The sequence below is a fragment of the Dermacentor silvarum genome, chromosome 1, assembly GCF_013339745.2.
Source record: "Dermacentor silvarum isolate Dsil-2018 chromosome 1, BIME_Dsil_1.4, whole genome shotgun sequence".
Lineage (NCBI taxonomy): Eukaryota > Metazoa > Arthropoda > Arachnida > Ixodida > Ixodidae > Dermacentor > Dermacentor silvarum.
Window position 1 is genome coordinate 21,455,506 of NC_051154.1, and position 23,519 is coordinate 21,479,024.

At 42.2% G+C, this 23,519-nt stretch overlaps 1 protein-coding gene across 8 annotated transcripts in view; it reads left to right on the forward strand.

The window, feature by feature from the left end:
* Positions 1–23,519, forward strand: part of LOC119457885 (bromodomain-containing protein 8) — a 108,798-nt gene that overhangs the window by 75,791 nt on the left and 9,488 nt on the right. For 3 of the 8 annotated variants that reach the window (XM_049665356.1, XM_049665345.1, XM_049665350.1), the window contains 5 exons: positions 4,851–4,931; positions 5,006–5,074; positions 5,161–5,338; positions 5,838–5,939; positions 8,767–8,868. In XM_049665356.1, coding sequence (XP_049521313.1) covers positions 4,851–4,931; positions 5,006–5,074; positions 5,161–5,338; positions 5,838–5,939; positions 8,767–8,868 — 532 coding nt within the window. The remainder of the gene's footprint in view (positions 1–4,850; positions 4,932–5,005; positions 5,075–5,160; positions 5,339–5,837; positions 5,940–8,766; positions 8,869–23,519) is intronic. The other 5 variants (XM_037719666.2, XM_037719687.2, XM_037719652.2 and 2 more) reach the window with 3 other exon arrangements.

Genomic DNA, 23,519 nt, shown 5'->3' on the forward strand with positions numbered 1-23,519 from the left:
TCGTAGAACTGTGCATTTTGCATTGCAGTTGTCTTACTGTGATTACTTAATAGATTACAGCTACAACTACTTCAAATTATGTATTATTTGTGCGCCGTTGTTCTGCCAGTATGCAACATATTTTTGTTGCGAATGCAGCTGGTGTTCCATGGCCACTGGTCACGGAAACCTGTCACTCTGCTAGCTCGGTGGTAAATAGGTTAATATCTGTGACACCTCCCAGGTGGTAATTTCTCATCCTTTATGACATAGGAGTATGTTACATTGAATTAGATGACTCATATCTTTCATATGCATACCTACCAACCGAAGTTTTCGTTCTCTACGAAGTTGGGTTACTTTTACGATTTTATAAATGTTATGTCAGGTTTTACGACAAAGAAGTGTTGTTTGCAAGAAAGTTCTCACCGTCTCTGAACTTTCTATTGGAAATCATCTGATGGCGAAAGGACACCATGGGGTACTTGGTTCAATCAAATTTATACAGACTTGTTCCTGAAGCAGGTGAAATCGGCAGCAGCAAATTCACTGAAAAAGTCATGGTGATCTAAAAACAATGTGTTGCTTGTCAATCTCTGATTTTCCTATCGTCTAGACTTGTACACGTTACAGAAAAAAATACCAATTACTGTCCCATGAAAGTAATTCAGCAACTTCTCAATAGTAATTTATTTTTTCTATGTTGAACTTTTAGTATTAGCGTTGCATAGATGCAGTAAACAGAACAAGCTGGCTTGCGCTCCCCGTCTCCCCCCTCTTCAGTGTATCCTTTGCAGTTCTTCATACGTTAACTGCACTAACAATTGCTTTTAAAAATTTTGTTGGTCATTGTCCCTTATTTTTGTTGTGAAGACATTAGCAGCAACACTGAGAACTTGCTGGAATAAAAAAAACGAGGGAAAGAGAGGTAGACTGGTCAGTTTGCACTGGGGTGGTGGGGGCGGAGGGGCAGTGTTGTAACGTATATGAATCTTGCACATAGTATTACTCAACATCGGAGTCCTCCATGAAGCGAAGCGCTTCATTGTTGCTTGGACTTGGAGAAAACGGTCCCAGTGGGGCTGATTAAAAGCTTCTGATTTCCTAGCATTAATATCCTAAGTAGCCTTCGATATTGAAACACCATCACTTGTTCAATTCATCAGCCAACGTCTGGTGGAACTGTTCAAATGAGGAAACAAATACTAAATGCCTGGGTTTGCCTGTCTCAACATGCGCATTAGCGAGGCTGCTGTGTGGCGGGATCTCAGGCGTTCTACTGTAGTTTTGCCAAATTTAGGTTCTACAAATAGCGAGGCTTGTTACTGCTTCTCTCGTCAATAAAGTAACTGGTTACATATGATTGGTTTCTGAAAAGAGTAATTGAATTGTAATTAGTTTTACCGAGTAAAGAAAGTAATTGTTAAATTATAAAATTATTAAGAATTATAATATAGATTGCATGTAATTTGTTGCATACAAGTCTGTTTCGAAATTTGGTGCTGCTTGTGGGCTGTGTGTAAAGGTAAATGATCGATAATGAAGTGCATACGTATCCCTCAAAAGTGTTGTGTTCAGAGCAAGTCTCTAAAAAAAAAAAAAGACATTCGTGCAACTAATCCCTCTCGGTGTGTCCGTGGGATATTAAAAATTTATTTATTTATTTATTTATTTATTTATTTATTTATTTATTTATTATTTATTTATTATACATCAAGGGTCACGTGAGGGACATTACATGAGGGGTGGTTACAGGGGATACAACATAATTACAGTAAAAATTGGTGAATACAGGTCAAATGAGTACAAGTCACTTTGTGAATACAAGGCATGATAAATGAAATAATAATGATGCGCAGCACTATACACGATAATCCTATGGGTTAGCATCGATGTGCGTGATTTCTTCGATGGCGGATTTGAATTCTGCAGGGTCTGTGATCGTAACGATATGGCTGGGAAGGAAATTCCAGTCACGCACAGTATGAATAAAGAATGATTGGTGAAATGTTGTGATGTGGGCACGTGGAGAGATTACGGCATTTGGATGGGTGTTGCGTGACATGCTATGGATGGGAACGATGAGCTTGTTTTTAGGCGGCAAACAATGAAAGAACTTTTGATAATGATTTAGTCGAGAATTTTTGTGGCGATGTGCCAGGGCGGCTAGATCAAGTTGTGGTTTCAGCGCTGTGATGCTAGAGTTGTAGGAATAATCACTCAAGATGAAACTAGTAGCTTGGTTCTAGACTTCTTCGAGTGTTTTAATTAGCTTTAATTGGAAATGCTCATATCTTGCACTTGCATACTCAAATTTTGGATGGACGAGTGTGTTGTATGCCAAGGGCTTAACAGAGGAAGTTGCAAGGGTGGGATTGTGACGGATGTAGGCCAAGACGCGGTTTGCATGCATGCATACACGACATGCTGTTTTTTGGTTGCGAATACAACCAGTGAGAGAAGTCTCTCAAGCTTTTGTAGTGTTGCCTGCTGTATTAAAATGGAGTATATCATGTAATCTGCTTTTTAATACCTTAGAATAACTGTTTTCTGCGAATTTAGTGAAGTGCATGCGAGCACGCACAGGATGCCCAGTACTGGCACCAACTAGGCACGCAAATACATAGTATTGCATTGCAAGTTTTTAACTAATTACCTGATGGCCCATATTGCAATTTACAAATTTGTAGCCGTGGAGTTCGCAAGGCGATCGGATCCACTTGGAACGAATTCTCGGGATGACCCCAGTTTCGAGATAATAATTCCCGAACTTTGCGGAGAAATGCATTGGCATTCCAGTTAGGTTCTTAACAAAAAGTCGCTTTATGCATTGAAGCACAAAATTAACTGGAGTGCCAATGCATTTATCCGCAGAGTTCGGGAATTAATATCTTGAAACTGGTGTCATCCCGAGAATTCGTTCCAAGTGGATCCGCCATGCGAACTCCATGGCTGCAATTCGTAAATTGCTATATGGGCCATCGGGTAATGAGTTGAAAAACTTAATTAGTAATTTTTTGTTAATTAGTCGATTATGCATTTCAATTTTTTGTGCAAGTAATGTCCGCCTCTTCGAGTAGACCAGCTCATGAACTAGAATTGTGCTGTCTGCCACAGGCAACCTATATATATATATATATATATATATATATATAGGTTGCCAACCAATATGCTATAGGTTGGCAACCTATATGCTATACATGGTGTTTCAGCGAAAGTGTTCGCTGAAACACCATGTATAGCAATATAAGAGACAAATATATAACAATATTTCAGGCTTGCGTGTGCCAAGTTTGAAATCTTTAAAGAGAGAAAAAATTGCTGGCACATTGCAACGTATACATAGGTTTGCTGGTAAATATCTCAAACATCTTGTGAGAGAATGGTTATGTTACCTGCTTCTAAACTGCCATAACACAAGTTTGCAAAATATTAACATTGTTTTTATCAAGCTTACAAGTTTATATTCAAATTACTTAATACAATATGGAGATAATGGTGGCGCCATGATCACACAAAAGTAAAGTTACTACCAGTTTCACATAAGGATGTGAGAGGAGTGGGAGCACCTATGCTGTATTATCAACATACCTTTCTGTTTCACAGACTGCTCCGACAGGTTATGTTTATAGTAGCGACGAGGTGATCCTAAAAGATCTCAAACACCTCCTAAGTTTCCAGGTAGCCTATCCAAGCGTTTACGTGGGTTTCTAAGCCACTTAAGTGCATTTTCAGCACATCTTCGGACACCACTGCTTCATTGCATTACATAGTGAAGACTGTTATGTAGCAGTATTTTTAATGTTTTTATTGAGGTTATGAATAGGCGGCTATTTATTTCTTTCGCGTGGCTTCCCCACTGCAAAAGCTCCATTTAATATGTTTTGCAATTGCTTTCAAATACCTGCTCCGAAAGTCCATTTTACTGCTCTGAAACGCACATATTTGGCTGCTCGAAAAGGGCATGGGGCAATAAAGTCACTGTGCAAGGGGGGCGGCGCAGCAACTGCGCATTGCGTGGCCACGCGTGTCTTATCTTGAAAGAGATCTGCGTCGGGGGCTGAGTCTAGCAGTGCGATGGCGGCTCGTTGAAGCAATACACAGCACGAAGGTCACTTCGCTCGCTGTTGCTGCCACGCTTCCTCACGCCAACGTTCTGACAGCGAGTGTCCGCTGTCGTCGAGTGTGATGTGTTTATGTTTGCCTGTGCGTGCTGACACCATGCTTGTTAATCTACATATTTAACGAATGTTTGCAAGTTTATATGACCGATAAAAGTACTATCCTCACTTCATATAGCTGTCTACCGATTTGCTATCGCAATCTATGGTTTGCCTTTTGGGTGAAACTGCAACTTTTTTAGAGGTGGCCACAAAAAAAAAAAAAAAAAAAAAGCTCGTACTTTAACCCAGCATAATGAATGTATCCCCCCCCTCAACTTGGCCCATGTTTGCCGGAAAAAAAAAAAGTGTGGTCATTTGCGAGTAAATTCGATATCTTGAAACCGGTGCTATCCTCAGACTTCTTTCCAACTAGATATGCCTTGCAAACTCTCTGGCTGCAGTTTGTAAATTCAATATGGGCTGCAAAGTAATTAGTGAAAAATGTAATTAGGGAGATTTTGATAATCAATTATGCATTTTGATTTATTCTGCGAGTAATGTTTGCCTCTCCGAGCAATCCAGTTCAAGGATTGTAATTTTGCTATCTGCCGTAGGCAATTTAACAAAAATTCTGTATTTCTAAAAAACACCTGGTATAATGTGCACTCATGATTCTTGAATGCAATGTTGTACGTATTTGTACATTTCACGGGAATAATTTTTAGTCCTTTGGGGAGAGTGATGCTATTGACATGCAATTTATTGCAGTGAGGACTCCGAGGTTTTTCGAGACTACAAGGTGTGGAAAAAATCTATTATGCTGGTCTGGAGAGCAGCAGCCAACCATAAGTATGTGTATGCCAAAGCATGCGAGGGCCGTTTGAGTGAGCGCATTCATTTTCTTCCTGTTTTCTTGTTTCCAGATATGCAAATGTGTTTTTACACCCAGTCACAGATGAAATGGCCCCTGGTTACCATAGCATTGTCTACAGGTTAAAATAATTTTTTTCACCTTCATGCCAATCTTTATCATTGCCGTCTTTCTCTGTGTGACCTTATTTCCTTGTTTTTGGTGTAGACCAATGGATTTGCTGACAATCAAGAAAAACATTGAAAGTGGCTACATCAAGACCACCTTGGAATTCCAGCGGGACATGATGCTGATGTTTCAAAATGCTATCATGTACAACAGTTCTGACCACGATGTCTTTCAGATGGCCATTGAAATGCAGAAGGAGGTCATGGGACACATACAGGTCAGTGTCCATTCCTGTGTTGATGTTTACATGCCCTGCAAACATCTGTCAAGATGAGAAACAATTGAAAAATGTGAATGCAGAAAGCATTTTAGCTAGGTGGATTTTTGAAAGCCAAGGGTACTTTAAAGGTCTTAATTTTTATTGCAGAGCTAAAATAAAAAATAAAAAATTGTGGTTCTGAAATATTGATGGCAGAAAGTAATCACTCTTCTGGCCTGGCAGATTGTGTATCCTTGTGCTGCAGAATGACCTTTTGTGTTTTCTAGCGAGTTAGTGCAGTTTTATATTCCTCTGGCCCTTGTGTAAAAGCAAGCTCCGGCACTGTTCCAATACCATGCTTACCTTCCTGCATCTTGAATGCCACACCACCTTGTACTTATTTCGCAGCACGACATTCAGGCCTCTCAAACAAAGCAAAGGGTGTATATGTTGCATAAAAGATCTGCTGGTTACTGTCTTATGGCCTATTCACACTGCGGAACATGTTTCCCAACAGCTGACCAACATGTTTCCCGACGTGTTGGTCAACAAGTTGGTCAACATCTCTGTTGCCAACAGCAGCGATGTTGTTTGGTGTGACAACTTTCGGCAACAAAAGGCAAGCGACAAAGTGTTGGCGACAGCATGTGTAGCCGCATTTTTGTGCCCGTTTTTTTTTTTTTTTAAGTTTGTTTTTCATTTATTATTATTTTTCTTTTCACATGCACATGTCGCAGAGCATGCTATGAAGCTTTATTCAGCTTCATCCCATTTATTTTCTTTGTAAGACGCTTGAACTTGGTACATTCCCTGAGACTGCACTACTAATTGTAATTCTCTAGTTTCACTGGGCAGCTCGCGGCACACTTCAGCAATGGACACTTAGCATGTCATGTTTCTTCTCTTCCGAAGCTTGTGCCATCAGGAAGGAGAACTGAATCCTGCCTATACAAAACATGGCATTGTCCTTTCTTGCTTTCGTCACACAATGTGTTGCTGCCATGAGAGCTTATTGCGTCTCACCGACAAAGCTACCTCTACTCAGTGGTGGAAATTTGGGTCTATTACCACATGGATCTTTGAGGCTTGTAACACAGGGGTGAACATGGCGACAAAAGGCTGCTTGCGTTGTTTTTCGGCGGTTTGTTTTGTGCACCCTGTGCTATAAACCCCAAAGACTAAGTCTATAGTACTGGCTTTTACCCACTGCCTACTGTCTTCATCAACGACCACTTCTCTGTCACATACTGTTTTCATGGCTGCTTTCACACTGGCACACGCAACCAAGCTTAGCCATGCTCGAACGCATGATGCAGCTATAATTAATGAGACATTTGGTCACACGAAATTTCTGGCGAAAGTAAGATATCACATAAGCTTGTTATGCTATTGATACTTGACTAGTACAGTCGAATCTAGATAATTCGGACTCGTAGGGGCCCGAAAATTAGTTCGAATTAAAAGAAGGGCTTATTCTTGAAGTATTCGTATCATAGCACGATGCACGTGCTATGGTGCTATTCGTGCCAGTCGTGAAATATCGCGGCGCGCAAGCACACAGCAAGCTAGCACCACGAAACTACTTATGCCGGCCAACGCTCGATTCCCGATGACGGCAGGAAATGAAACTTAAGGGAAGTGGGCTAAGCTGGCGTCGGGCCTACGAGAGCGGTGGCGCCGATATGGCGCCCGGCGCCGGGCGCATCGTCGAAGGTGAAGGAGCAGGGCGGCAAAGATGCGGATTTGACCTTGGCAGCTCTGCCGCTTCGGTCTCTTCCCTCGCCTTCCATCTCAACTCCCTCGTAGCTTCCTCACCTTCGACTGTCTCTGTGCGCGCCTGCCGTGCCGGTGCCAGCTTAGCCTGCTCGCTGAAGTTTCGTTACCTGCCATTATCGGGAAGTGAGCGTTGGCCGGCATGGGCAGTTCCGTTGCCCCTCCCTTTCGTCTTCGCCACAGCTGCAGTGTTCAAGGTCAACACGTGACGAGAAATTAGAGGAAGCATAAAGGAGAAGGGTTCACTGCCATTTTCTCCGAGTGGCTGAGACATCGGCACGTACGAGCGTAACGGCGGCCTTTCCATTTGAGAGAGGGTGAAATTTCCTACACGTTCTTTTTTTTTCTTTTTCATCGCGCGCAGCATTGGGGGTCTCTCCTAATCTTTTTGCTCCATGGTGGGGTCGGAGCAATGCTGCTTGGAGGCGCCGCCGTGTGATTTGCCGCACTGCTGAGAGCATTCTCGGAGCGCGGTATGTTCGAATTAACCGTCTCAAATGCTTGCGCATTCGAATTACCGGGCGTTTTTGCCCATTGAAATACACATAACTTTGACGGGACCACAGCGTCAGTTCGAATTAATGAGTTTCGACTTGCTAAGTACGAAGTCACGGAATCAAATCCCGGCCACGGCGGCTGCATTTTGGTCAGGGTGAAAACACCCGTGTACTTAGATTTTGGTGCACGTTAAAGAACCCCAGGTGGTCCAAAATATTCCGGAGTCCCCCACTACGGCGTGCCTCATAATCAGATCGTGGTTTTGGCACGTGAAACCCCATAATTTAATTTTAATTTTGAGATTTGACTTGTAAAGGTATGCCGAGACTAGATAGGGACTTGAATGGTGAGACTACTGCAAAAGAAGTAGCTTTTGCTTGTGTAGCACTGCTATGTTCCCAAGTCTTTCAATGGGGCAGGCAAATTGTGACCCAACTGTTGGCCAGCAAGTCATCTGCAACAAGTACAGCAAACATTTGTTAGCCACCCATTATAACATGGTTGCTGACACCACATTTCTTGTGTGGTTGTGGCTAGTGTTGGCCAACTTGTTGCCCAGTGTGAATAGGCCCTTAGTGAAGGGGTTCCCAAACAGAATTTTGTGAAGACCATTGGGTTTCGTTGACAAATATTTGAGGTTTTGTGAGCACGAAATTAATTTTTGTGCCCCTCATTTTTTCTTCACTGCTACAACACACATAGTTGCTGGTAGCAGCAAGCACAGCATGCGGGATGCAAAGCTAGGAATTTAAAAACAGCCCGGTGTCTTCAGCGCCTTGTCTAGTACACTGTGCTAACTGTCACCACAAATTACCAACTCGACCATGGATTTGGCTTACTCACCCAATCCTTAGTATAATAGGGTGTACTGTTTGCTGTCTGTTTTTTAATTATTTCAGTGTAATAAACCCTTTGCAGCCATTTTGCTGGTTAAGTGCAGTTGTTTTTAAGAGGCCATTCATCTCTACTTTTTTTTTTTCTTCTCTTATTTGGTCACTGTTTTCTCCTTTCTCTCTCTTTTCTTTCTCGTGTGTATATGGAAGCACAAGAACAAAGTGGCTTTTTGGCACTTTTTGAAAGCCACTTGGATTCTCCAAAGGCAGAGACCTTGGGAACCCCTCTTTAGTGCTAAGCAAGCAGAGTGCTGCCTTATGTCTTATGTCTTTTACTGTCAGGATTTTCTGGCAACCCAGTTGATGGTGAAGACAACAGAGACCAAAAGCCTGCGTGGCCGTGACGGACGGGAAAAGAAGGTGGAATTTGGCAAGGATGACAAGGTGAGCGGGCCGTCACATGCTGCACTGCTGATGGGCGCTGCGCAGTCATGACATGGCCGCTCTGTGTGGAGGCTCCTCAGCGGTGAACTGAGGAATTGCATCTCACTCGTTCATGGTGAACCCTCATTAGTATGACCGCATTGGTTGCCTGGAGAGACAAATAGTGTTCATGAGGCATGCAGGATATATCTGCAAGTTTTTGGCCAAGGGCAATCTGCCAAATGTGCATTTTGTGTGGTTGGTGCAAGTTTCAGCATGGTTGGTGGTTCAGATTCAAAATCAGATTGAGCAGAATATGCAGTGAAACGTCAATATAACGAGTTTAATTATAACAAAATTCTCATTATAACGAAGTATTTAACTTTTTATAACTTCTTGTATATAGAACACCATGTAATATTAACCTCAATATAATGAAGTGTGTTTAACCTTTTCAGTGTCAGATTTTTCGAGGGGGACGCACAACCAGTGTCAGAGTTTTTTTCTAGGATATTATGAAACAAGTGAAGCGGTTTATTTTCAGTTATTCGAAAGTGAAAAAATGACGCAGACAATAGCAAATGCACTCTTATTATGGTCCTAGCTAGAGAGTGGAAAACGTGCAGGTATGTCAGTGACATGGGCCAAAAACGTGGAAACATTATTGTTACACCAATGACAAATAACGGATTAAACACGATTTCAATATAACGAAATTTCACTGCTGTTGCGATGGAATAATGAGGCAATATAAATGGAAACTACCTCGGATGCAGATGATCAAATGGTTGAATTGCATGTGGCTGCTTGTGAAGGCAACTCTCAAATTTTGTGCCGCGTAACGGACAGTGGCCGCCGAAGTAGAGCAGTGTCATGTTCCGTATAATGTCCAAGTGTGATAAAATGCTTTCGCACCTACTGCGCCGTATGCTGCGGGTGAGCAGGAAAGCCTGTGAGGGTTAGCCGAGTAGGATGGTTGTTTGGTGTGCGCCGTCTTCCTGCACGTGCAAAAGGAGGGAGAGTGGGGATGTTGCACATGGTAACATGATGAAGCGTGCACTAAGGGGGCAGGCAAGCACATGTCTCCTCTTCTAGCCCGGGTGTGGTTGCTCATGGCTGGCAGTGCGGTTGAGTGCATACAGGGCTTGTGCGTGCTCTATCTTGGAGGTTATCTGTTGTCGGTATGAAGGCTGGGCTGGGCTGGGCTGGGCTGAAATGAGATGAGATGACCGTGGCTTCGTGTGCTCTGTCTTCCCGATCGTTTAGTGCTAGACATTCTCTAATCTCGAGTTTCGGAGATGAGTTGAAGCTTGAGGCAGACAAAGCGTTCCTTCCCCTTTACCTACGCTCTCTAAAGGAGTCCTGAAGCACTTATCTAAGAAATGCATTTTAAGTTCAAATAGACTATTTCAGAAATAGTTTGCAGCAAAAAAGTACTTTAATGCATTAAGCAGAAATGGAGTTATTTGCAATCAAAAATTGCCTTTGATCACCCTGACGGTGCTCCCGGTCCTTCTTCAGTGCCTAGCACTGCGAAGGCTACGGTGGAGCAGGGCATGCCCACAACACGCAGTGGTGCAACTGATGCTACATTGTTCCAAAACTGCTCCAAAGTGCAATATCTGCTAACTGCTGCTACAGAAGCCCGATTTTGGTAAAAATTGCACCATGTCTGTTCCAAAAGGGGTTCCGGAAGTTTCTATATCGGTCTGGCAGTAGCAATTGTGGAAACAAAACTGCTACTTAAGCTCCACATTCGTGCGTGTATGGCAGCGTGCCGTTATATCCTGTTACATTGGCATCGGTTATGTTTGCTAGGCCTTGGTTGTCAAAACAATCAATAGAGGCTGTCGCTTTGTTCGTTGTATGAGAAAAAAAATAATTACGACTCGGTGCAACAAGCTCTAATTGTATCTGGTTCTCGGTACGTGCTTTCTAGACTTCCTCTAGATAACACGTTAATCAGAACTTCAGTGTGACCAACTAAGTTTTTGAAGACAACTTAGACAAGGTCTTCTTTGGGGACTTCAGGTTGATTTGGGGTTTGTGGTATCTGGGCTTTTGTTTCAACAGATTAGACTATTTGAAGCCTTCTAGTGCATGTTGGACAATGAAAAAGGCTTCAAAACGAAGCTTGGAACGAAGCGGATGCACCAAGTTAGAGTGGAGCAACGTACGTAGCAGCAATAATGCGTAGTTTGTGAAAAAGGCTGAAATGTCATTGAAATCAGATGTGCTCGTCTAAATCCAGGCCGAGACTCAACAAGAAATGTGGCCTGATCCCGGTAATAGTGCACTGTAAAAATGTGGGCTGATCTCGAAGATAGTGCAGTTTTAAAAAAGAAAGACAGTAAAGAAATTTAATGGTCAAGCAAATTGTTCTAAGTAAGAGTAAGGTGGTACTAAGGCAGAGTAAGGTTGCATAGGTGAAATCGAGGCCACTGAACAGTGGTTGATGTTGTAAAAAGGCAAGGTTGTACCCCATGAATAACCGACATGTAAAAACATGGAACAGCAAACCCCATTGTAAACTAATGCACCCTGGAAGAATTTGTTAGATGAAAGTCCTGTAGCATCTCTGAGGAACTTGACCATCTCACATTCCATCTCGCAAACGATCATCTCTCGTAGAACTACACACTTTAGCAGAAGAGAGACTGACTGCAAATGGAAAATAATTCAACCATGCCCAACTACACTTGGCCAAGTAAATGAAGGCAAAATATTTTTTTGTTGTCGAGAGTGGTCAAGCTTTCTTCCAGGACAGGCAGAAGTTTTCAGAGGCTCTTGGAAACCAGGAGGCACTTAGAAAATTAGGAAAAATTAGAGGCTACACTAACTTGGATAAAGGCGTCAAGAGTTGTTGCCCGTTTATGTGGCGCTATTGAGAACTTATCCGGACTTATGTATGAATAGATTTATTTCTATGTTCTGTCAGCTCTTAGACTGTATTTCTAGCTTTTTATTGTGTTTTAGATTCAACTGAAAAGGTGTGGTGCCCTAGATTGTTCTTGCAGCTCTTGTAAAATTATGCACTACAAAAACGAATGTCTGTTAGAAATGTTAAGTTTTTCTGCTACAAAATCTGCTACAAAAGACCTTTTCCTCGTTCCACCACTGTTCACACAGGCGCCATTACTTCCGATTTTGTTGACTACAATGCGCCAAACTCTGAGGTTATCCCTCAACTTACTGTTGAGTTCACGGCGTTTCTTCCCTTTGCTGTGTTACAGTGTACTAGATAGCTACGCATGGCTCTGTTTTTTCGCACCGAGTGGCAAGTAACTCATTTCCTTTCGCACTTATTTCAAAGGCAATCACACAATTTCATGGTGTGCAAAAAGTTAACCAAATGAGGTATCAAAAAACTAAAAGCAGATTTGAAAAGAGGAGCTCGAACTCTGTAAACGGTAAAAGTTTCATGGAGCTGTCACAAATATTAAAGAAACATTTTTTCCGAGTCGCATCTCCCCTTAAGTTTCGCGTGGTTCGAGGCTAGTTGAGTGTTCAAACCTAGAGGAAATCTGCGAGACCCGACGGTTACGACTCTGATAAGCAGAGAGGCCAAAGTTTAATTCCTACGCGAGTGGCCGCGGCCGAGCATGAGCAGACAATAGTCAGCTTCTTCAGAAAGTTTGTAATTCTTATTTAAATTTGTAACGCAGAGATTTGCTTACTTTAGCTTGTTTATTAGATAGCGTCAGTAAATATGCACAGTAATAGTCAAAAGAAGCGCACTGATCCAAACACTTTTCTTGATTGATGTCAGGTATCAACCAACAGCAGCAGTCTTTGGGAATCTTGCATGTGACAACATAGGCAAGCCGCCGGCAGATTCGAAGCAGATGAGGAGAAGGCCTCGTTTTAAAAGAGAGTAATTGGGACATGGGTGACTCCACGCTCCGCTTGTGAGCTCTATGCTCTGCTTATGGCTGCAAAAGCTGGCTGAGATGTTCACAGCAGCGGATGCTATCCGCGAACTGCGTTTTTTCACCAAGCCTGATAGGTGGCTCAGGTCCCCTTTTACATAGCGTTGTCCAACTGCAAGCGACACTATCATCTGGGACGCGAAACCTTTGCAGGCTTTGCTTTGTACCGTCATCGTGAAGATATTGGCGACACGGCATCAAACCATATCTTTGTTTACTGTCTGAATTTAAAAATACCGTTTTCACTGAAGTTTGTTTCTTCTGAGTGCCCGATAATTCAGAAAACTTCATGGCCCCTTCCATCTAAGAAAAATCTATCTAATGTACTTATTTGCATTTAATGCTCTTAATGTACTTATTTTCATTTAATCTAATGTACTTATTTGCAGAAAAGGGTGAATTTCGATATAACAAAATTGCAACATAATGAACTAACGTGCTGATTTTCCGACTGTTATATTGAGGTTTAGCTGCAATTTCTAGAAGCTGTTCATCACCACAGCAGCTCCCATCATGCCAAAACAAGCTCATTGGAACTGCAAGGCATGTGGGAAAACCATGTCTCAATGTGATATATTTATCATGGAGGCACAACCATACGCACCTAATCTTGATCAGTGCTCTACTGGTTACTGCAACTTCTTACTAAGGCCGAAGCTCTCCTGTTGCCATACCTTGGGTTGTATTAATGGATAACTGTTGGAATACTTATTTCACTTTTGCGTGACCTTCCCTCCAGTGGAACGCCTCAGTGGAGCAATTAGTGTTAGCCCACTGCCTTGATCTATCACCATCCACTGAGGCTGATATCTGATGTCCCCAAAAGTGACTGAAACAGCCCCTGTTGCTACCAGTGCTTTTGTCACATGGCAAATTTGATGACATTTTGAAATAATGCTGTTTGCTGCATATGGGTAACTTTAAGATGCCAACAGTCATAGAAGTGAAGGACAGTGTAGAAGAAGTAAGTGTTCTATTTGTAAGAGAGCATAAATTTCATGTTTTTCAGTGTATTTGTGATAAAGAAACCAGAAATCTGTTTGCAAAATCAGTGGTAGTGTGTAGTGCTCTGCAAACTGAACTATGACAATGGCTGTCCCTGCTTGGATCCCTTCAACTCTTTGACACATACTATCTAGCCTAGACATGAGAATACAGTCAATCCTGAATATGATAAAACCGGACATATCGAAATGTTGCCTATATCGAACAGTCATAACATCTATTTGAAAATCCCGTGTATAAGTGCAGCGCTGTACCACGTGTGTATCGAACCCTTATTTACCTCCACGTTCAATATATCGAATGCAATTAATATCAGTTGACTGTGTTTTGAAGTAGTAATATATCGAATTATTTCGTGATCTCCTTCGAGTTCGATATATTGAGGATTGACTGTATTAAACAGCTTTGCTGAGGGCCACAGAGTTGGATGCGGAACAATGTTGAACGTTGTTTTAGGTGCCACAGGGAAACGTGGTCTTAGGCGTTATGTACATGCACATGCCAACATAACAATCCACAGTTGGAGGGAACACCTAATTTGTTATTTCAGTACTGATTACAGCATAGATTTGTTATGTGTACGTGTAATTTACACCTATATTTGCCTTAAATTCCATTTAAGTGTTTCATTTCATTTCCTGTTATCGTCAATATTGTTATCATCATGCAGATTAAGTGAATTGTAAAACTAACTTTTCTCACAACGACCTTCAATTACCTTTGTTCTGCAGCTATTAATCCTCCTCATACCTCCAGGTTTCTTGATGCAATCACTACATGTAATTTTTTGTCACCCATGATTGTATCTTTTTTCTCAGTGTCCATTCTATTGTCCAAAAAGACCAATTATCTACGCCATCATCACATCACCTTTTGCTCTTTCTTTTTAATCATAACTAGGATGTCATAAAGCTTCATTTGATCCTTAATCAATACTGCTGTCTTTATGTTTCATAACTTTGTGCCTTGCATTTTTCTTTCCGTTGCTCATAGCACGGCCCTTAGCTTACAGATTTCTTCTTTAGACGTCAAGTCTTCTTTCTATAGGTGGCAGAACACATTTATTATGCAATTTTTATTTTCCAATTATCAGTAAGCTGCTGTCTATGAGTTTGTATTGCCTCCAAAATGTGTTTGCACTGCAGCTATTCTTCTCATGATTTAATGATAAACATAATAAAAAAAGACCAAGTTAATGCACCCTTACAAATGAAACACTTTGTTCCATCAGTTTTCATTGGCTTCACCGACTGTCTGCTTCGTCAGCACGAATCCAAATCATTTTTGCTTCTTGCTGTTAACTGCACATGTCATGTATCTTCTGTGGTGCAGGAAAATTCGATGACGTTCACTGAAAATGACACTCGCAACCTTAATGAGGCAAGGTGTGAGACCGGTCTAGTTGAGCTTGGGGAAATAATTTATTTCGACACTAAAAGTGTAGCATCATTGGCAAAGCTTTAGCAGCAGTTTAATGTTTTGAATAAGGTGGGAAACCACAATCAGATTGCCTTAAGATGATTTATTACATTAATGTGAATGGTGGCCAGTTCCTAAATCTACAAACGGCCCTTAGTCGTATTGTTCCCGTCCAATCCTGAAGTTGCTGTGGTCATTTTTAAAAACTTATAAGGAAAAAAAAATAAAATTTTTGTTGCATACATACCGAGATACTACCACTACTCACTTGGGTGTTAGATACGTGCTATGCTACTTTTTATTTCTGACACTTCACATGATGACCTATCAGACATGTAGCTAGGAATTTTTTTTTGGGGGGGGGGGGGGGGGGACCGAGTACCTGCATTTAAGCTCAGATGCCTTTTTTTGGGTGAACAGACGGAGTAAAGCGGCTTATGGCAGGCGCTATATAAGCAAGTAAACTTGTAATGGAGCATCAAACATACATTAAATAATGATTTGCAGCTGTGGTCCGTCATGCTGTGAATAGGTTTGTTTTTAACGCGCTAGAGAAACAAAATGTACAAAGGTTGGCAAAAGATGCGTTAACAGGACGCAACAACAGCCATAGATGAGGGTTCAAGCTCAACTATACATATAATATTTTATTCGGCAATACCACAATGTATTCGCTTGCATATTTATTGGAGGCGTAATAATCAATGAGAAGATGGATGATTCTACTTGTGGGGTCTCACATGTGCTCTTGGAACAAAGGAATGACAACACAGTAGTGCAAACAATCACAAGGCATTTATTGCACCTTTCATACACTAATACATGCTAGCCGAATTACTACCAATAGAACATTCACATGGGCGCGCGACAAATCAAGGAAGTCCGACTCAGCGTGACCCGATAGCGAGCGAATATGTTCGCCCCATGCTGTGACACTATCGCCTAGTCGTTCACATGTACGGTCACGCAAACGGTGGCGCATTTGAACGATCCGTGTTCGTCCATACCGGTGTCCTGCTCTTAGCCTCGTGAAACGGTCCCGCGAAGCGGGCCGGCGCACGTGCGAAGCGTTCGTGCGTGTTGGTCGCCGATCCCAAGCCAAAGAAGCGCCTTTGACCTTTTTCTCCCAAGTCACCCCGCCGTTCGGTGGCATTAGCATCGCGACACTCGCGCCATCTCTCGCAATGCGCCGCAACCATCACGACCACCGCCCGCACTTAGCCACGCAGTGAAGCCAGATTACAGGAGACGCGTGAGAGTCGCGCATCCCCACATACTATGCCAAGCTATCTCCTACGTACGTGCTTTTAACTGTATGACTGTAACAACAGCACTGCCTTTAATACAGTTCCATTTTTTTTTAAAGGTGTCATTTAGTCATGGGTTCTAATATTCCCTTTACACCACGATTTTCATACGCCGGTGCTTCTGCATAAACATGGAGCTGAGGTAACACGGAATGTAAGGACATTCATGACGTTCCGAGGTCTACACACGGTATAATGCTTTCGCATTCCCACACGTAAGCAGTCTTAAAGGCCACTTGATAGTCCGATGTAGCATTGATGCACGAGCGCTCTCAGCACGGTAATGCCATGCCAGCGAAAGCGCAGCACTTTATAATCCGGCGTGAGGCGCGGCCGATGTATCCGGTGTTCGTCGGTGTGCCCCGGCTGCAGCCGGCATCGAGATGCGACATGCTGCATTTCGCGCCAGCCTCCTCAGCCAGAATGCACCGCCTCTCGTCAAGCTAGATGGGCTGGTGGTGGCACGTGCAGTGAGCTCGCAGTTTCGTATTATCCTGAAACTCCTCCTCCTCATCATCATCCTCAGCCTATATTTATGTCCACTGCAGGACGAAGGCCTCTCCCTGCGATCTAGCTGATTCCAACTTGTGCCTGCAAATTTCTTGACTTCATCACCTCACCTAGTCTTCTGCCGTCCTCGACTGCGCTTCCCTTCTCTTGGTATCCATTCTGTAACTCTAATGGTCCACCGGTTATCCGTCGTATGTATTACATGGCCTGCCCAGCTTCATTTTTTCCTCTTAACGTCAACTAGACGTTAAGAGGAATCGCCCTTTGTACGGTCCTTAACTTGTTCTTGAGATTCTTTGTTAACCTCCAAGTTTTTGCCCCATATGTTAGCACCGGTAGAGTGCAATGATTGTACACATTTATTGTGATAGCAATTATATGGGCACTCCAAGCGTATTTCTGTCGTCGGCGCAGGCGCCGTGAGGTTCCATATAGAGTCCAACGGCGATGAAAGCGTCGTTGGACAGTGGGAGAGAGATGCGCACTTTCACGGAGAGCGAACGCACGGCGGAGAGCTAACGGGACTTCTTTCGTCGCGGGAAAGGCCATAGGGGGACGGAAGGGAGGTAGGGGCGGCGACGTTTAGCTGCGACACCAAATGCCTATTTATATAAAAACGTTGCGAGGCGAGAAGGTGGTAAAGTCTTCTGACGCTGCTTGACGGGTGTCTCGTTCTGATCTCGTCGAAAACTTCCGAGCCGCCCCCAGGGGCACCGTGCGGCAACAGTCAGCAACGCCGCGCGCATTCGTTCTGAACGCAGGCAAAACACCGACGGCGTCGACAACAGTTCTGCACACTGCTGGTGCGGCTGCATGTCCACGTTTATACAGCTGATAAAACTACTATCCTTACTGCGTATAGCACAATTCATGCTTCGCCTTGCGGGTGAAACTGCAACATTTTCTTTTCAACGACAGTGGTAAGCTTCCAGTCAGGATTTTGTAATGCCTGCCGTATGCACTCCAACCCAATTTTATTCTTCTGTAAATTTCCTTCTCATGATCAGGGTCCCCTGTGAGTAATTGACCTAGATAAACATACTCTTTTACAGACTCTAGAGGCTGATTGGCGATCCTGAATTTTAGTTCTCTTGCCAGGCTATTGAACATTATCTTTGTGTTCTGCATATTCATCTTCAACCCAATTCTTACACTTTCTCGATTAAGGTCCTCAACCATTTGTTTTAGTTCGTCTCCATTGTTGTTGAATAGGACAATGTCATCTGCAAACCGAAGGTTGCCGAGATATTCGTCGTTGATCCTCACTCTTAAGCCTTCCCAGTTTAACAGCTTGAATACTTCTAAGCATGCAGTGAATAGCATTGGAGAGATTGTGTCTCCTTGCCTGACCCCTTTCTTGATAGGTAACTTTCTACTTTTCTTGTAGAGAACCAAGGCAGCTGTGGAATCTTTGTAGATATTTCCCAGGATATTCACGTATGCCTCCTGTACTCCTTGATTACGCAATGCCTCTATGACTGCTGGTATCTCTACTGAATCAAATGCCTTTTCAGAATCTATTAAAGCCATATAGAGAGGTTGATTGTATTCCGCAGATTTCTCGATTACCTGATTGATGACATGGATATGATCCATTGTAGAATATCCCTTCCTGAAGCCAGCCTGTTCTCATGGTTGACTGAAGTCAAGTGTTGCCCTGACTCTATTGGAAATTATCTTGGTGAATATTTTATAGAATAGTGAAAGCAAGCTAATGGGTCTATAATTTTTTCATTCTTTAACATCTCCCTTCTTATGGATTAATATAATGTTGGAGTTCTTCCAGCTCTGTGGTACACTTGAAGTCGTGAGGCATTGCGTATTAAGGGCTGCAACCTTTTCAAGCACGATATCTCCTCCATCTTTGATTAAATCGACTGTTATTCCATCTTCTCCAGCAGCTTTTCCCCTGATCATGTTTTGCAAAGCCCTTCTAACTTCATCGCTAGTTATAGGAGGAGCTTCTGTATCCTATTCATCACTACTTCGAATGAAAGTAGCTTGGCTGCTCTGGGTCACTGTACAGGTCTGTATAGAATTCTTCCGCTGCTTTTACTATGTCATCGAAATTGCTGATGGTATTACCATGCTTATCTTTCAGTGCATACATCTTGCCTTGTCCTATGCCAAGCTTTCTTCTTACTGATTTCATGCTGCGTCCATATTTTACTGCCTGCTTCCTCACTCTTTTCCGTGTTATAATTTCGAATATCCCTTACTTTCTTTTTGTTAACCAGTTTTGACAGTTCAGCGAATTCTACCTCATCTCTCGACTTAGCCGCTTTCATGTTTTGTTGTTTCTTTATTAGGTCCTTTGTTACTTGGGAGAGCTTACCTACTGGTTGCCTTGGTGCCTTACCTCCCACTTCATTTGCTGCTTCTGAGATCAGCCTAGTTACGGTTTCATTCATTGTCTCTATGTTGTCTTCATCTTCCTGTTCTAAAGCTGCATATTTGTTTGCGAGGACCAGCCTGAATTCGTCTGAATTCATCTGAAACTCCTAGTTCCATATAGAATGTGCATGCATCTAGGCGGCGCGGCGCGCATATTGGACTATAGAGGGGTCGGTTTTTGCGCCACTGTAACATGATGAACCTGGCGTTGCCAACCTCTACCGATGCTGGGCATCGCACGCTGCATCGGACTATAAAGTGGCCTTAAGTGTTTGTCAAACTTTTTTTTTCTTTGACTGATAAGTTTTAGCTCGATGATAGGCATGCTTTGGAGCTGCACTACCACAATTTGTGGCGATCTTCGATCGTTGGGTTTGACTTTAATAACAGGTGCCCGAACAAACACCTCCAGATCAACAAATGTTTAGGCCATGGAATAATTTACCTGGGAAATACTATTCAATTATTCCTTCGTTTAAAGTATTCCTTTTACTGTATAAGTGAACTTCAACTTCTGGGATATCCTAGACAAGCGTATGCATGCACATGTACATATACCGATTCTCATCGGAGAACAGGGCAATACTGCTGTAGCTAGAGGAAATAGTTGTGTGGGAAGATGTGTGCCTGGTACGTGGTATCTGCTCCAAAAGGTTGATTTGCTACACGAAAATGAGGTTTTAGCTTCCTAAATAAGTGCTCCAAAGTGGCTTGGGCCAAACACATCACTGTAATAGTGTTCATACTGTTTCTTGTGAACTCCAAAGTCGTGCACACGCAGACTGTAACTCATGCAGTCAAAACACCCGCTTTGGGACGGTGCTTTTGCTAATCATGGGAATGCACCGAGTGAAAGTGAGACCCCGATTCCAGAATCAGTTGTGCGTGTGATGACTTCTGCTGTGATCTGGTGCTGAGTAGGTTTCCACTGGTCGAATTAGATTTGCGAAATATGAGTACTTGCTCGAGAATTCAGGCGACTGCTGCAACCTTACCAGTGAAATTCACTAGAAGTTGCCACTATAGAATCAAGACAAATGTGTATAGGTTCTACAGGCAAGGTTTTAAAGTGCTACATGCCAAAATAACTTTTTGAATAATTTTCATGTGGCTTCCAGTTCCATTTACATAATGAAATTCTAAAACGTTTCAGAAATTAAAAGAACAGTGGTTTATGAAGCAAGAAAGTTATTGTTTTTTGCATATATACAACATTGGGCAATAATAGGCCAAATGATATGTTTAAATATATTTTAATACAATAATTAAAATCAAGCAAATGGACACGACTCATGCCATTATTTGCAAATGCTTTGAGATTTCTTTATAAATTTTTATACTCAGATTACTAGAGGGAAATTTTGTACTGGTATCTGTGTGTGCCGATAATTCAATACATGAATTTGTCTAGTTTATGGCCTAGCTGTCAATGTAATTTGTCATTGCTGCTTTATGTAGCAATCGCTTACCCAGCCTACCCAGATTAGAACATGAAATACATACCTACATGAACATGAAAAACATACCTTTCTTTCAGAACATGAAAGAAAGAAAAAATTTTTGAGTGCCTTAGAAATAATTTGTTTTAGGTGAGTGTTGCTGTGCAAATGCCACATAGATTTAGCGATGTGTGTGTACTAAAGTGTCATGATTTATATCCTCAGATTTATAATAAAATGAATTAGCTGTGAGCATAAAATATTTAACTTGTCAACAAATATTTCAAGGCATGTGCTCTACATATTTGAAAGTAAAAGAATAGTGATGCTACAGTGCTCCTTTTTATTGAAGCTGTCCAAAATCATAGACAAATGTGCGTGAAAGCACCCGTGATTCTCACAGTGGTTGAAAAACTAGTGCCACATTTCTACTACTAAGTGGTTCGTTGGAGAAAGGAAAGGTTGGTGCTATCTTCTGCAGCCCTTGAGGGAGCACGGCTCCCTCAAGTAATTTTAATATGAAACTACGGTTTTCATTTTTCGCAGCCTATGGGTAATGTGACAAGCTTAATGAGTGTCATTTGTTATGGCGCATTACATTTGCCATGTGACAGTACCAAGGTAGCCCGATAAATATAAGTCCTTTATTATCCAATGCCAGACTGCGTGGTTTGTCAGGAGAAACGTGGAGCACCTGTGGAATTCATGCAATCTGATCACTGGCTGGCCTTTAGTACTTTACAGCTGAAAAAGTTGAAGAAGCCATTGGCTGCTGATAAACTTCAAACGAATATTTTTTTTTGTTAGTTGATGTGTAGTTAATCAGCCCCCTTGTGTGTTCTAACCGCTCTCCATGTCCTATAAACAATCCTTTTTTGTTAATGATAGTAAAAGCCTGCTGCTTGAATCACCCATCATGCTGGAAATAGGCATCAGTTCCTTACCTATGGTGCTGAAAATAGGCAAGGTGCGAGCATCAGTACCATATGCATCACAAACAAATAGCCCTGTCAAGTGCAATACTGTGCCACTTAGACAGCCTATGGCAAAGGTACCCTTGGCCAGGGTGGCTTCACTGCCAGAATAATGCAAGATTGACACTCTTACTTCAGCAGTTCTAGGGAGGACTGCAGTGAAATGCAGCATATTTCATGTTACCATCGTCCGTTTAAGGGCTGTATAACATGCAGAAGTTGTCATTCAATTACATTCCATGTTTAATGCAACCATTACCCATTTTTATGATTGTATAATTGTCGTTGCGTTCTACCATTCTTGGAAGTTTGTTGCATCTGTCGTCGTGTAATTCCACATGCTTTTTCAGCCTGACAGCAGGCTGAAAACCTGCTTCAGTAGTTGAGTGGTGCAACCTGTGTTTTGTAACCGATCTTCAGCTGCTTTTTGTTCCGCCTGATGTGTTCTTGTTTTTGTGGGTGGAGGCTGGCTAGTGCACACATCATGAGCATTGGTCATGTACCATCACTGAAATGAAATGTAAGCACAAGAATTCAGGTCTGAATGGTACAGTAAGGCCGAGGCTACAATAAATAACATCTGCCTTTTGAATAAATTAAAAGTGAGTCATGCTTTAGGTGGATGTCTAGAACCCCAGCTGATATAAATTTTTTCGAATATCTACTGCAATGTCTCTCATGTGGCTTGGGACCTTAGAATTATAATTTTTTAGTTTCCCGACTTTCTTTTCGAATACGAATTCTCCCATTTATACTTAATTTGCTCATGACGGTACACAACATTTTAGTTGTTCATGTAGAGCTCTTAATTAAAAGTGGCTTAAGATCGTCAGTCAAATTGTGCATAAATGGAAAAGGTACGTGGTGGTTGTGATATACAGAAGGCAGCGGAACCGTAGTGCCAGAACAGAGCAATCTTGCATTGCATTACACTTCTCCACCTCAAATCACATTATGCTGCTATTGTGACTCTTTCTCTGGGACTTGAAGCTATTTTTAATCCCACGAAGTTATCTTTAATCCCACAGCCAATTTGCACTGCGCTGTTAGATCTACATATTCTACACCACACATGGAAGCTATCATGGCTTTCACTGCAGCGAACCATGAAGAAATTGCTCCAGTGAAAGTGCCCTGCCTTTCTCATAACAGCTTCGGTATTCACTATAAAACAACTTAGTATTGTTGTCCTGTGCTCATTGCACAGCCTTTAAACATGGAGGAGGCACCGGTGAAGGGTTTACATAGTGCTATGCCAAGATTTCAGGAACAAGAGAGCGTAGCTTGAGCAAGATGGGAAAACAGCATTGGTGTGTTGCTGTCGTAAACCATCTTGTGTCAGCTGTGCGAGGGAGCAGATACAATATTTAGGTAGTGTTTTTCTGGGCCGCCGCTCAAATTCACGACCAGTGACAAAGGACCAGTAATGTTTAACATTTATTGATGTCTCACAAAAATATGCAGCAATTAGTCACTTCATGTCACTTCAGTCACTGCATCTTCTTGGATGTTACGTTGCATTGTTTCTGCTCTGCATGAACCTGCATGTGAAAGCACATAACTGTACAATTATTCATGTTTTTTTTCTAGCCTGTATTGTGTTGCGTTTGAAGTGTCTGTCATCTTGCATTTGTTTTTTCCTGCGTGGTAGTTCATTTAACGTTTGAATATTGTTACTTGATAGCTGTCATGCAT